Consider the following 12,882-nt stretch of genomic DNA (forward strand, 5'->3'; position numbering starts at 1 on the left):
GGACAGAGAAGGCTGGTGCATCTTGACCTACTGGTCAGGGCCCACCCCAGTTATAGACTGACTCTCTCTCTCTCTCTCTCTCTCTCTCTCTCTCTCTCTCTTCAATGTTTATTTATTTTTGAGAGAGACAGAGAGTGCATGCACGAGGTAGGGAGGGGCAGAGAGAGAGGAAGACACAGAATCTGAAACAGGATCCAGGCTCAGAGCTGTCAGCACAGAGCCCGATGCGGGGCTTGAACTCACGAGCCTTGAGATCATGACCTGAGCCAAAGTCAGACAGTTAACTGAGTGAGCCACCCAGGCGCCCCAGCTGTAGACTCTCTTAAGTGAAAGATTCATTATACAGAGAAGGAAGTTGAAGACAACTCTTTGTCTTTAACAACAAATTTTCCCAAAATTGTTTTTAGAAGATCTGTTTAATCCAGTTTTTCTTTGCATTTCCCTTTCCTTGTAGTATCCTGAACGTGGACATGATTATTGTTCTTCTGTCTTCATGTTTGTTCTTAAAGAAAAAAAACTGTAACATTTTTTATTTACATGTGGCCATATTGATTTTGTAACATGTCGTTTTTATCTTCTTGCTAAGGGTATGCGTTTTGGGAGAAATCTCATTTAGTTGGAACACAAATTTTGTGCCAAAGTAAATATCCTAGTATTTAATACTGTAAGCACTTTGTGCCCTTCCAGTCCATATGCCATAGTCCTTTCAAAATCTGGGAAGAATGCTGTGGTTGCAAGATGACTCTGTTGTATGTTACTATGAATGCACTGGCCGTTGTGTTGCATTATTTGTTTGCCTGTTTTTGGTCACTGAGCAATCAGTGAGAAATGCTTTAACTGCTTCCTCAAATGGCAGTGGCATGTTGTCACAGCATCTAAATTGTTGACAGCTCTGGATTGCATTAAATGCAGCGCATTTAAAAATATGTCTGAACTTGTCAATATGTTTCTTTTCTATTTTCTTGTTCAGTGTTTTCCATTGTGAAATGATGTGTAGTCATCACACTCCTTTGTAATGTAAAATTGCTTCTCTTTCTGTTTGTCCTGTCGTCAACTATTGGACACTAGTCTGTAACTAAAATGTTCTTTAATGAGATTCTTTTATCTGTGTAATCCACTGCAAATGAATTACTACTTTTTACTAATGCACATATATTCTCTTTCAACATTTCCCCTTTGTTCTCCTTTCTCTCATAGAATCATGCTTAATGTGCACAGTATCATGTATCTTCAGCACTGTAACAGGCTAAACTATTACAAGCTAAGCAAGCCAGATATGATTATTTTTATGAAGAAGAACCAAAGGTGTTGTTGGTAATATTGTGTGGTATTTCCCTCTTACTCAGAACTGAGCTCGTTTCTTACCTTCGAGTTAGAAAGCAAGATGGAGCAAAAATGATATCCAAGCCAGGTGTGAAACTAAGGCTGCAGAAGGTGACCTTTGTTCCAACAATTAAGTTTTATATACATGGCAACTTTTATTTGAACATTTAACCAAAAAGAAAGTACATAAGAAAGGAAATTTGAATCTTCAGTATTAAGAGGAAATAATGGTATATTATCTTTATATTTGATTAAAAGCATCTTTATACTTGAATTTAGTAGGGGTGTCTATAACTTAAGAATTCATAAAATGTTGAGTATACAAGTCAGTCGTGCAAAGACTGCCTCAGGAAAGTTGTTTGGCTTCACCACCTGGCTGTGGAGCAAGGGCCTGAGCCCTTGCACAGGCTGAAGGTAAACAGCAGGCACTCCCTGACTGGCTGCCTTCCTGTCACTCTGCTTCACACCCCCTGGAATGGAGAAATGATTAAGTGCTTTGGTGTAAAGGGCAAGCTGGATGTAAGAATAGTGGAAAAGGAACGTAAGGGAAAATTTAGGTCAGCAAAATCACTGTTAAGAATCAGGTCATTGAGAACTGATTATGTTCTAAAAGACTAGTCTAGGTATGCTAAATTTGCTTTGGCAGCCTGCCAGCAGCCTTCCGCCTTCTGGAAGGAAGTCCACAGACCCCACAAAAAAAGTTGTCATAAAGTCCATGAATCTTACTCCTTGGTTCATTGTCTGGCATACTACCTGGCCTTTTCTGGGAATGTTGTTAGGTAACAGGGAGTTCCCTTCACATTTTGCCTCCCTCTCTACACCCATATCTTTATTCCCATTTACTGGTGATCTCTCTGCTGACCCTAATCCCCCTGCTCTCACCTCTTCTGACTAATGTTTTTATACATTTGCATCCTGCTTCATATTTATCTTTGGAGTGCATAATGACGAGCTCCTAATTAATCACTCCAAAGTATTTGCATTATTCAGAAGCACCACGTAAAGGTGTCTTTTATTGAGAAATTTCTGGGATATAGGAGGAAAAAGGAGAAACCTTTCTGGTATGCTGGACCCATGGTATATTTATATTCTACTCAGCCATGTCTGTCTGTCTTCCTTCTAAAACCTTCAGAGATGGGAGAGTGGGGCAATGGAGGCTGAGACAAAGGCATAACCAGCAGCAGAACGGTTTTTGTTCTGTGACTGGGAGCCCAGCTTTCATGTAAGATGCAGTATCTAGAAGTAGAACCAATCTAGAATTCTGGCCTCCTGGGCCATTTAAAGTAGGGGCAAACTATGCTGTGTCTTGCATTGACCTCACCAGTGTTCATAGGATACACAAGTCTGTCTGAACATTAAGTTATATTCAGTGAACTGGTTTTCAGAGCAGGAAGTGGCATGTTTCACTATAGAAAAGTATTTATCAGGAACAGCTTCTTAAAAATTTTTTATTGATGCTTATAAGTTTTAGGTAGAAAGATAGAAATGCCTCAGTCATAGTGGTCAGTACTTTAGATCTATTTCTTTACTTTATTTGCCTAGAAATTCATTATCCAGAACACTTTAATACCCAGTGATGCTTGGGTAAAAGAAAGCCTGATGGGAGTTAATACTTTTTACTTCAAGACTAAAATAGCTTGGCTGACATTGGTTACCAGGATATAAACTCAGACTTCCTAATCTCACCATTTAATTAGCCTTTGGAGTTTTTCTTCACTTGCCTTTCTTTTGGCTCAGTTTGAAAATTACTTTACTTTTCTCCTCTAATTCACTTAATGGAAAGAGTGACCCTTTATATTAGAAACAGATGACACAATGGTGATTTCTCTCTCTCTCTCTCTTTTTTTTTTTTTTTTTTAAACTCCAGGGCCAGAAAGTTCTTACATAGAATAAAGTTAACATGAAAGACTTCCTATTATTAGTGCAAATGATTCTTATCCTCCTTAAAACAAAAAGGCTTGACTTTGGTGTTGCAGGTGGCTAAACAGGGTCTGGTATTAAGCCTGAAGAGAACCATAACTTCCTACCCATTTTAAGTTGAGTCTGCACACTCTTTTTTCTTTGCCTTTAGTATGAAAAGACACAGACTGTACTCTCAGAACTGAAGTTGAAGTTTGAAATGACTGAGCAGGAAAAACAATCAATCACAGATGAGCTCAAACAATGTAAAGACAACCTGAAGCTGCTCCGAGAGAAAGGAAATAATGTAAGTCTTTGCAAACTTGGCTTAGCTTTGACTGAGAGGCAGGTGAAAGCCCTGAGATAGAGTTTTCAGAGGACTTTATTACTGATTTGAGAAACTGAGGCCTGTAGTATGTAAACTAAGCTTTTCGTTATGAAATTCCATGATGGAATCATTGTACTCTCAAATTGTTGAGTAAAAATTTGCCCCTTTAACCTGTATCCCTACGAAAGCCTGAGGAATGCCTGGAGGAAGAGCCTTATTTGCAAGAAAATAATCTACCTAAGAACTGTCAGATTTTCCCCAGATGAATCTGAAGTTCTGTCACCAAGCCATCATCTGGCACTTCATTTCCCCTGCTGGGAAATGAAGCACTGTACCACCAGGGACCCACCTAAGAAAGAGTAGTACATGTCAACTCCTCAGCACTTGGCTGTACCAAAAAATGGAGACCTAATTATGGTTTTCATTTTACACTAATAATGTTCTCACTAAGGCATATTCCCAAAAAGCTTGGCGTCTTTTTGACCTCCTATAAATATTAGGGAATATTTGGTGAGTTTCTGTAAAGCCGTGTGTGTGTGTGTGTGTGTGTGTGTGTGTGTGTGTGTCTGTGTGTGTGTGTGTGTGAGAGAGAGAGGGAGGGAGAGAGAGAGAGAAATTGGAACGTTTTCACATAAATTGAGTTTAATATTAATTTGTTTTTCATTTACTAGAAAGGCAGATAGTCTTTAAAAAGATGTTATACTAAATATATGTTGTGTTATTATATGTTTCGGTGATCATTGCCTTTGTGGGACCTAACTGGTGGCTGTTCAGTGTAGTTGGTTGTGCTCTGACTTATTTCAAATCCCTGTCATGGCTTGGACACTGCACTGGTGTAAGCCACACCCTTCCTACAGAGGAAAACACTCTGCTTAATTTTGCCGCACAAGTACAAAAGAGTGATGTTGCATGGCCATTCAATTATGCAGTTGCACACAAAATGTTCATGAGTTGTGTCCAACTGTCCTTTGCTATTAGTTTTTTAGAATATAAAGTCTTGTTGCTTAGGCGGAAGCCTTTGAGAAGTTGATAAATTGGGAATGGAGGCTTTATGCTAAGCAAAATTGATTGCATTTATTTTGAAAATGTAGATTACAGACCTCTTCTGAAATCAGATCATAATGGTTTGGTTATTTCTCTCTTTTGTGTTAAATCATATCTTTCTGAATTTGGAATTTCAGTCCACCTTCTACTAAATTAACCTACGAAGACATCTAGCATAATCAGAATGGATACCCCTGTACTGTTTAGAACCTTTTCAAAAGTAACCTGGCTTTTATTATTTATAGTTGTATCAATAATTTGCCTAAAAGGTGAATTTCCTTTTTTTTATCATATTAGACTTATGATAATAAAGTTTTCTCTGCAATAAAACTCATTGCAGTAACTCCATCCAATTTTAAAAATTAATTCTATTCTGGTAACATAACTGAAAGCCTTGAGACTCAACTGCCTGTCTTTATATATCAAATGTTTATCACACATTGTGTCAGATCTCTTGCTCAGTTTAGGAAGGATACATCACAGGGCATTTATTTTTAAGCTTGAAAGCAATACCATCTCAGGCAAGCGAGTTTTGGTTTTAAAAAAAGGTTTTGATGGAGGGATAAAATAAACTTTAGCCACTTCCAAGGGACTACATTGTCAAATAATGGATTCCAAATACGGAACAAAAAGAATGTACTGTCAAGCAGAGCGTTGGTCGCTGAAGTGTCGCCGTGGCTCTGTCTTAACATGCTACATTTCATTAGCGTGTTAGGGGCACCCACAGTGCCCATTGCTCCCAGATGTCCCTTTAAACTGGTGGTTACATACCGCAGTCCGTCATTCTGGATTGTATTAGATGTCTTTAAAATGTTTGAAATCAGTTCAAAACCTGAGTGCTATTACTTCTGTTACCTCAGTCTTCCTACCCTCCTTCCCACCTCCCGGGGTCTAAATCATCTTATCTGATTTTTTTTTTTTTTATAGCATAAAATGATTTTAATATCCCTTCCCTTCTTTAGCCTTCCATATTACAACCCGTCCCAGCCGTATTCATCGGCCTATTCCTGGCTTTCCTGTTTTGGTGTTTCGGTCCATTGTGGTAGAGAAAGGTACAAGCACTACTGTTGAGTCCTTGTCTGTTTGTCCCCGTCACCTGTTTGTGCCATATTTGTAATATAGTGCATGGCAGAATCACACAGGTATTTTGTTACCTGAAGCAAACCCTTCATTTAGTATGCCATGTATTGTGTCATACAAATGAACTGAACAATCAACTAATCACATAACATTTTGTCTTGTTTCCTTTGTAGTGATGCTAACCATGAATTAATTCCAACCTAACCAGTTGTTAATGTGCTGCCTTTAACCGAGTCTTTGTCTCTAGCAAACCGGAATACACTATGAATTGTTGCAATATTAGCACCCCCCTTCCCAATTACGTTTAATCAGATTTGAATGAGAAATGAAGCGTTTGCCTCTTTGAAGTTTTCAGCCAGCTTTCTTCCCCCTCCTCCTTTCCCTCTTCTTTTCTGTAGTGTAGAATTTCTTCATTTCAACCCTTTGCCTGTATTTATACTGTGGCTATGAAGATGAAAAAGGATGAGATTAGCATAATGGACCAGTGGCTCATGATCTCAACCCCAGTGTGCATTTACTTATGCGAGGATAAACCTCCCCGTATCTTTCTGAGCCCTGATCTGCAACATCAGAATATTTCTTTAAAAGCCAACTTTCTCAGTGAGACTCTTAGAACATGAGTGGAAAATAGAGCTATCAACCAGAGCACAGTGATCTTATAAAGCCCTCCAAAAGCTAACAGGGAACAGCCCGCCCATGCTTGCCTGCAACAGGCATGCGTGTTAGTAGATCATATGAGATAATCATGTGACATTACTGCACTGGACATGGTTTTTACCAAAAGTATCAAAGAGACAGTGTCCTAATAGCTCTTCCCCATCTTGAACCCCATCTGATCTTGTCTTCTGTGGTTTCAAATTAGAGGATCAAAGCTTAGACCATTTTCTTTCTATCACCTTACCCACCAGCTCCTTCTGTAAAACTATCCCCACATAGAAATCTGGTTTTAATCAAGAAATAAACATTAAAAAGCGAAGAAGAAGAAATAAACATTTTAAGCAGACATATATTCCAGGCATCTGTGTACATCAGTTAGTTGCAATATTTGGACACTGGAGTAAATAAAGCAGGCTGAGCCCACAGGGTTTCTTAGGGGTCACTGTTAGGTTTCAACTGTAACAAAATTGAAAACTGCTCAAGACTTTCCTGAGCTATACGTGGCTTCCACATAATGGTCCTCTAAAAGCGTTCCTGCTATAATGGTTCTCCTCACACCTGACTCCCTCACCTGTTTTCTTCTCTTTTTAAAATTTATTCTTATGCAAAGATAAGGTTTTTCTAATATTCTGTTAAGTATTCAGGACTCTCTGGAACCAAGGGGTTAGTAGGTATGAAAAGAGAGGGAAGAATGTGATATTGACTCTCGGTTTCTTTCCACACAGAAACCCTGGCCCTGGATGCCCATGTTGGCTGCCCTGGTTGCGGTGACAGCCATCGTGCTGTACGTGCCAGGTCTGGCCAGAGCTTCTCCATGAGAGCGTTTCTTGAGTCCGTACACCGTCCTCCCTTTAGAAGCTGGCATCACACTCATGCTGGGGACAAACAGAACCATTTTCTTCCTTTTTACCTCTTAAGACAGCAGAAGTGCAAGAATACAGCTGTAGGGTCATTGCTTTAACTTATATAAAATGTATCTATCTATAAAGAGGATATAAAATTGTGACTTTATTCTACTGTAAGCAATAATTTGCTTGCAATTTTTCATGTAATTTTTAAATTAGTATGTTGAGATTCTGAATATTATGGTGGCCTAAAGTAGGCTTCTTGGTACACCAAATTATTTATAACATTAAATTTATGGGTATTTTACTCTGAATTCTAATGGCCAGATAATTCATTTTTCTGATTCGATAACTACCCAAACCAAACAACCAACACATACATGGGAAGAGAGGCCCTGTGTGCTCAGTGCCTATCAGTTTGAAATATATACACATATATATATATTTTTTACATATTTACGCCATTTTTACTTGTTATAAAACCACTGAGCTATTGGGAACAAGACTTAGAGACAACTATTTGCGTGGATTTTCTTTCTTTCTTTCTTTTTCTTTCTTTTTTTTTTTTTTTTTAAGAAGAAATACACTTGGAAAATATTCTGTTCTAGTGATAATTTGGGGAATATGTGCACGCTTGTTCAGCCTTAATGTGACTTGACGATGTGGAGGACATCAACTTTGAAAAACTTTCCATGAGAGTGTGTATTTTCTTGAGCAAACTGAAGTATTTCTGGGAGCAAAAACAGTAATTCTACAATTTCAGTGCAGTAAACCAAACTGTTGAGTCAATTGGAATGCAATTTATTAAACCTCATGTATTTAAAGAGATATTTTCTTTAAAAGCCAAGTTACTTTCTCATATACAGCATTTTAGGAAGCATGATTTTTTTTTCTATCATCTCTTCCTCCAAGCATGTTTAATTGAAGAAAGAATTAATATCTCTTTAGATAAGCTTTTACTGACTTAATTTGGTTATGATATTTCAAAGCTAATTCATGTTCACGGTGAGCTGTTGTTACCTACCAACAGATTTCCTGGTCGGGTATGCAAATGGTTATTTTCTTTTTACTGTTGTTAATTGGGACATTCTGTTTACGAGAAGCATTATTCCCAAGATTAGTAGTGTTCCATGCACAGTGAAGCACCTAAAAACACTGCTTGATGTTATAAATTTAAAACACAGAAGTGAAAGTTTAGCTATGGTTTTGTGCGGCACCACAGTTATGTCAATAAAATTTATTTAGGTCATAGAATATCCTAAAGTATCACCTAGTTAAATTTTTCAGTCAGCGCAACTGGGAGGGAATGTCAGTGAATTGGCTCGAATGTTCTGTGGCCATCCACAGGCCTAGCCAAGTGTTGAAATAGAAGTTTAGGATATAATTTGCCTTGTGATGTTTGGCAGTCGTTGTTTATACTTTAAAGGTTATATTTTAAGCTATTTGGGATTTGCTGTTGGGAGTATCACTAGATTTATGGAGGAATTAGTCACCAATGACTTGTAGAAAATGCTGTCATATAGTTCATTTCATCATTTTCTGTTGCAGGAAGCCACTCCACCACAGAATGCTAATATGCCAGTGGTACCCAGTACCTCTTGTATATAGGTTATTGCAAATATTGTTCTGAAATGCTTAACTTCAGAATTACATTTTTTAAAGTAAATAATTGTTTTAAATCTATTTTGTAAAGATATAAAGTACAATAGAATTTCTGGAGTACAGATTAAACTATTTGCACTAACACACGTGATGTGCATGATTTAATAAAATAACTTTACTCTCCCTATGCATTTTTGAGTTGGATATCATTGAAATTCTTAGTGTTGACTCTACTGTTAGATTGTTAATAGTCGTTTCTTGAAATGACTCTTTATGCACCGTAATATATATTTGGTGTTCTTCAGGGGTTAAAAGAAAACACTGAGCTGTTGCCTTCAAGTTTTATTAGCCTTTTATTTAACTTGCTGCTCTAATTTTTCCCCTTTTACTATGGTTATTGTTAAAACGTGACTCACTTGCCAGACAAGTCTCTTTAAATGTAAAGTCTAGTATCAATATTTACTTTATTCAAATTGAATTAATGGGTTTTTGTAGTTACTGCCAGTTTTTCTTAAGAATATGAATGAGCCTATTCATAAGCAATACCTCCAGTTTCGTTCAGTTCACTTCCAGGTTAAATAAAGAATAGGATTGTTCACTGGTAGTGATAGTCATTAAGAAATGTTAATCGTAGTAGTTAAGATTGAACAACCCTGTAATGATACATTGAAGAATTACTCAGAGGTGCTACATGGCTGGCTCAGAAAAGGAAAGGAATGTGGCTGGTGAAGCTAAACAGATCCTTATTGGCATCCTGGCTCTGCCTTTTATCAGCTCTGCTGCCTTGGGCAAATCACTTATCTTCTCCGAGCCTCTATTTCCTTGTGTATAAAATGGAGAGAATAATATCTATGTGTTTAGTGGTAGTATGAAAATTAAAAAGATGATACACGTGAAGTGTCATCCAAGTGGTAAATGAGAGTTTATGAGAATGTCACACTGGAAAAGCTGCCAATATGTAAGTTTTAAGTGAACCAGTCAACTATTTAAATGAATTGACCCAACTATTGAGACTTTCTGTGCATGTGAACGAGATGTAACTGCAGCGTTAGGAATCCTGAGAAAGTGGCATCACCTAGCTCTGTGTGTCCCCTTCATGGTTTTGTCTTTGGGAAGTAATATGCTTAGTTTGATAATGAGCCCAAAGCTTACAACAGTTTGGAATTCCTGTTGCAACTGCCTTCAGAGCTACGTTGAGTCACATGTGAAAACCTGTCACACTGCTGAATAGTCAGAGGCTTGCAACTAAAAATAGTATCGCCTCCCTTGATCTCTGACTGTAATCACCAGATTCTACCCCAGCTGACTCTTGGCTCCTTCCAGTGGCTATATCTACTGTCAAAAGATGGAGATCTGCTACATACAAACTACCTACAAATCAACTTTGTTACAAATGTACAGCCTTGTTTCAAAAAATTCACTTCTGGAAGTTCTGAGAACATAATATGTGTGCACTAAATGGTAATTACCAGGACATTTAATGTAGCTTTTTTTTTTTTTTTGGGGGGGTAATAGTGATGGGTAAATAACCTAAATATCCAGGAGTGGGTCATTGGTTAAATAAATTGATATTGCCACCCAATAGATTACTGTGCTTGCAAAGTATATGAGAAGATACTCATACTATATTAAGGTAAAAGCGAGAAGTTGCCAGTGTGGAATAAAGCTGGTTTTATAAAGAAACAATGTAGGCAGATAGGATATGTTCATAGAGGACTCAGATTTACACTCAAGCTAAGTAGTGGTTTTGTCAGTATGATTGTGGGTAGGTTATCTTCTCCTTTTATGATTTCTGATTTGTTTTTAGTAGCAAATATATATTACTTTTGTGAATTTTTAAAAAGCTATATTTGGTTTTGCTTTAAATTAGAAACAAAAAGAATTCTCCAGAATTCCAAATTGGTTTTCATAATTGAATAACTAACTTATCAAAGTACCTACATTTAAAGGAACTAATGTTCATTTGCACTTATGAATTCTGGTGTATTCATTTCAAAATTAGTCATACAATTTTAAACATGCTTTGTGCATGCGTGTATGTAGAATGCTGGAAGAGGCCTTAGCTAGCCATCCATTTTCGCCTTTTTGCCTATCTGGGGAAAAAAATCCAGAGAATTTTTGACTCCAAGTCAGAGTAATTGTTACAGAGTTGTGAATCAAGAGGATTACTTCTTTTTTTGCTACTCCATTTTGTATCTCCAGACTTTGATGGTTTTATATCCATTCATTTAGCAAATATTTATTGAGTGACTAGAATGAGGCACTCTGCTAGGTCCTGACATTACTTAGCCTCTCTCATCACAAAGCTTTTGGGGTAGAGGGGAAATAAAGGCAAGGAAGTCAGCGTTTACAATACCATTCACTAGAGGAAGATGTAGGAGCCGGTGGGACCGTTGAGGAGGTCCTCGCACATTTCCTATCACTTTCAGCCACCCAAGCCAGAGACATCTGGCTATGGAGCCAAAGGTGAGTTTCCCTTCTAGGAAGTCAGGGTAACAGGACTGGTTTTTCTCGAAGTACCTGGCTTTGCAAAACCATTAAGATCTGAGACTGATTTTCCTAGAAAAGACATTGTGATTGGAAAGCATTTTTACTTTCCTGGAATTTTGGCCTGTTAAATGGTCTGAACTCTACCTTCCAAGTAACAGGTTAGGGTTAAGTGTTGTCGTTTTTTTAATATAAAGGTTTTTTTAACGTTTATTTATTTTCAGACAATGAGGAGGCACATGAACAGGGTAGGGGCAGAGAGAGAGAGGGAGAGAATTCCAAGCAGGCTGTCTGTTGTCAGTGCAGAGCCTGACACAGGCTCCAACCCATAAACCGTGAGATCATGACCTGAGCCCAAATCAAGAGTCGGATGCTTAATTTACTGAGCCAAGCAGGCTCCCCGCCCTCCCCCCCCCCCCCCGCCCCTGCTTTTTTTTTTAAAGCCTGTGAAGTATCATAACCAGACAGGTTCTTTGAAAGTAATCTTCCATGAATGGGCTGGGGCATGGATTGGATGGAGGCACTAATCAATAATCCCTTGCACATGGCAGCACATGTTCACCATATCTTACTGCATGTGTTTACAGTGTTTACAGTGCTGCTCATTCAGGAGATTAAGCAGCTCTATATTTCTTCCTAAAGATTAAGCATGTTTCAGCCCAGATCTTGTAATACATAATTTACTACCCCTATCATGCAAGGACACTGAGATCAAGCCTATGAAAAAGACAAGAACATTGAAAATAAGTGAAAAGCCGAAGGGACTGGGGGTGGGGGTGGGGGTGGGGGTGGGGGAGTAAAAGAACTTTTGCTGGTTGTGCTTCTTCCACTGGCTCAGACACTCTTCACTTCATCTTTTCATTCTGGCCTCTTGAATTGGCCCAAGTACATCTAGGTAGCCAGACTTCATTTAGCAGAGATTAAAACCTTCACTCAGTGAAATCACAGCCCACAGGGGCTTTTTTCTTTGTTTTTTGTTTTTTATCCTGAATTCTTATGTGTGTAGTCATCCCATCATCTTGTTCCACATAGAATTTGAAGCAGGCACACCTGCTTGAACAGCATACCTGCCCTCTTAAATGGCAGGGATCCATTTCTGTGAGGCTGGGAACACTTCCTGGTGCCAGGCTCTTCAAGCAGCCAGGGAAGGAGCACCAAAGGCATTAAAAACCTCAGCCATTTCCACTCCTTGAATCCCAGGTTTCTGCCATATATTACTTCACTATTTATCACATCTTTGCATAGTTATGCCATTGTGATTTTGGTTGAAAACTTGCTCTGAGGTAATTAGCCTATGCTTTTTTGACCACTCCCATCGCACAGTGCCCCCCACCCCCTCCCCACCATGTACTCCTTAACTAAGTGTAAAGAGTTAATGTGGATATTTTTGATCAAATTTTTATTCCCCTTATAAAGTCAGTATATATAAAGCTGATCACCTTTGCTTCTACAAACTAAATTTGGTATCATTTTAAAGTTGGACATTGTAACTTTGCACTTCTTGTAGATAATCACATTTTTAAAAAATCGATGACTGGAGCTGTGGGAGCCAGCACCTTCTAGGGGGCACCTCTACACCTCCCCACAGCCCCATTTCCCTCTTAGTTGATCCTAACA

General features: G+C 38.3%; 1 protein-coding gene across 31 annotated transcripts in view; it reads left to right on the forward strand.

Annotated features, from left to right (window-relative positions):
• SLMAP (sarcolemma associated protein) overlaps window positions 1-8,969 on the forward strand; it is a 148,728-nt gene extending 139,759 nt beyond the window's left edge. For 16 of the 31 annotated variants that reach the window (XM_019469957.2, XM_019469969.2, XM_019469963.2 and 13 more), the window contains 2 exons: window positions 3,395-3,529; window positions 7,057-8,969. In XM_019469957.2, coding sequence (XP_019325502.1) covers window positions 3,395-3,529; window positions 7,057-7,149 — 228 coding nt within the window. In that variant the 3' untranslated portion in view covers window positions 7,150-8,969. Of the gene's footprint in view, window positions 1-3,394; window positions 3,530-5,556; window positions 5,647-7,056 lie in introns of all 31 variants that reach the window. The other 15 variants (XM_019469959.2, XM_053898064.1, XM_053898070.1 and 12 more) reach the window with 1 other exon arrangement.
• The last annotated feature ends 3,913 nt before the right edge of the window (window positions 8,970-12,882 follow it).

This window comes from Panthera pardus, unplaced genomic scaffold (genome assembly GCF_024362965.1).
Source record: "Panthera pardus isolate Hobbes unplaced genomic scaffold, ASM2436296v1 HiC_scaffold_8, whole genome shotgun sequence".
Taxonomy (NCBI): Eukaryota; Metazoa; Chordata; class Mammalia; order Carnivora; family Felidae; genus Panthera; species Panthera pardus.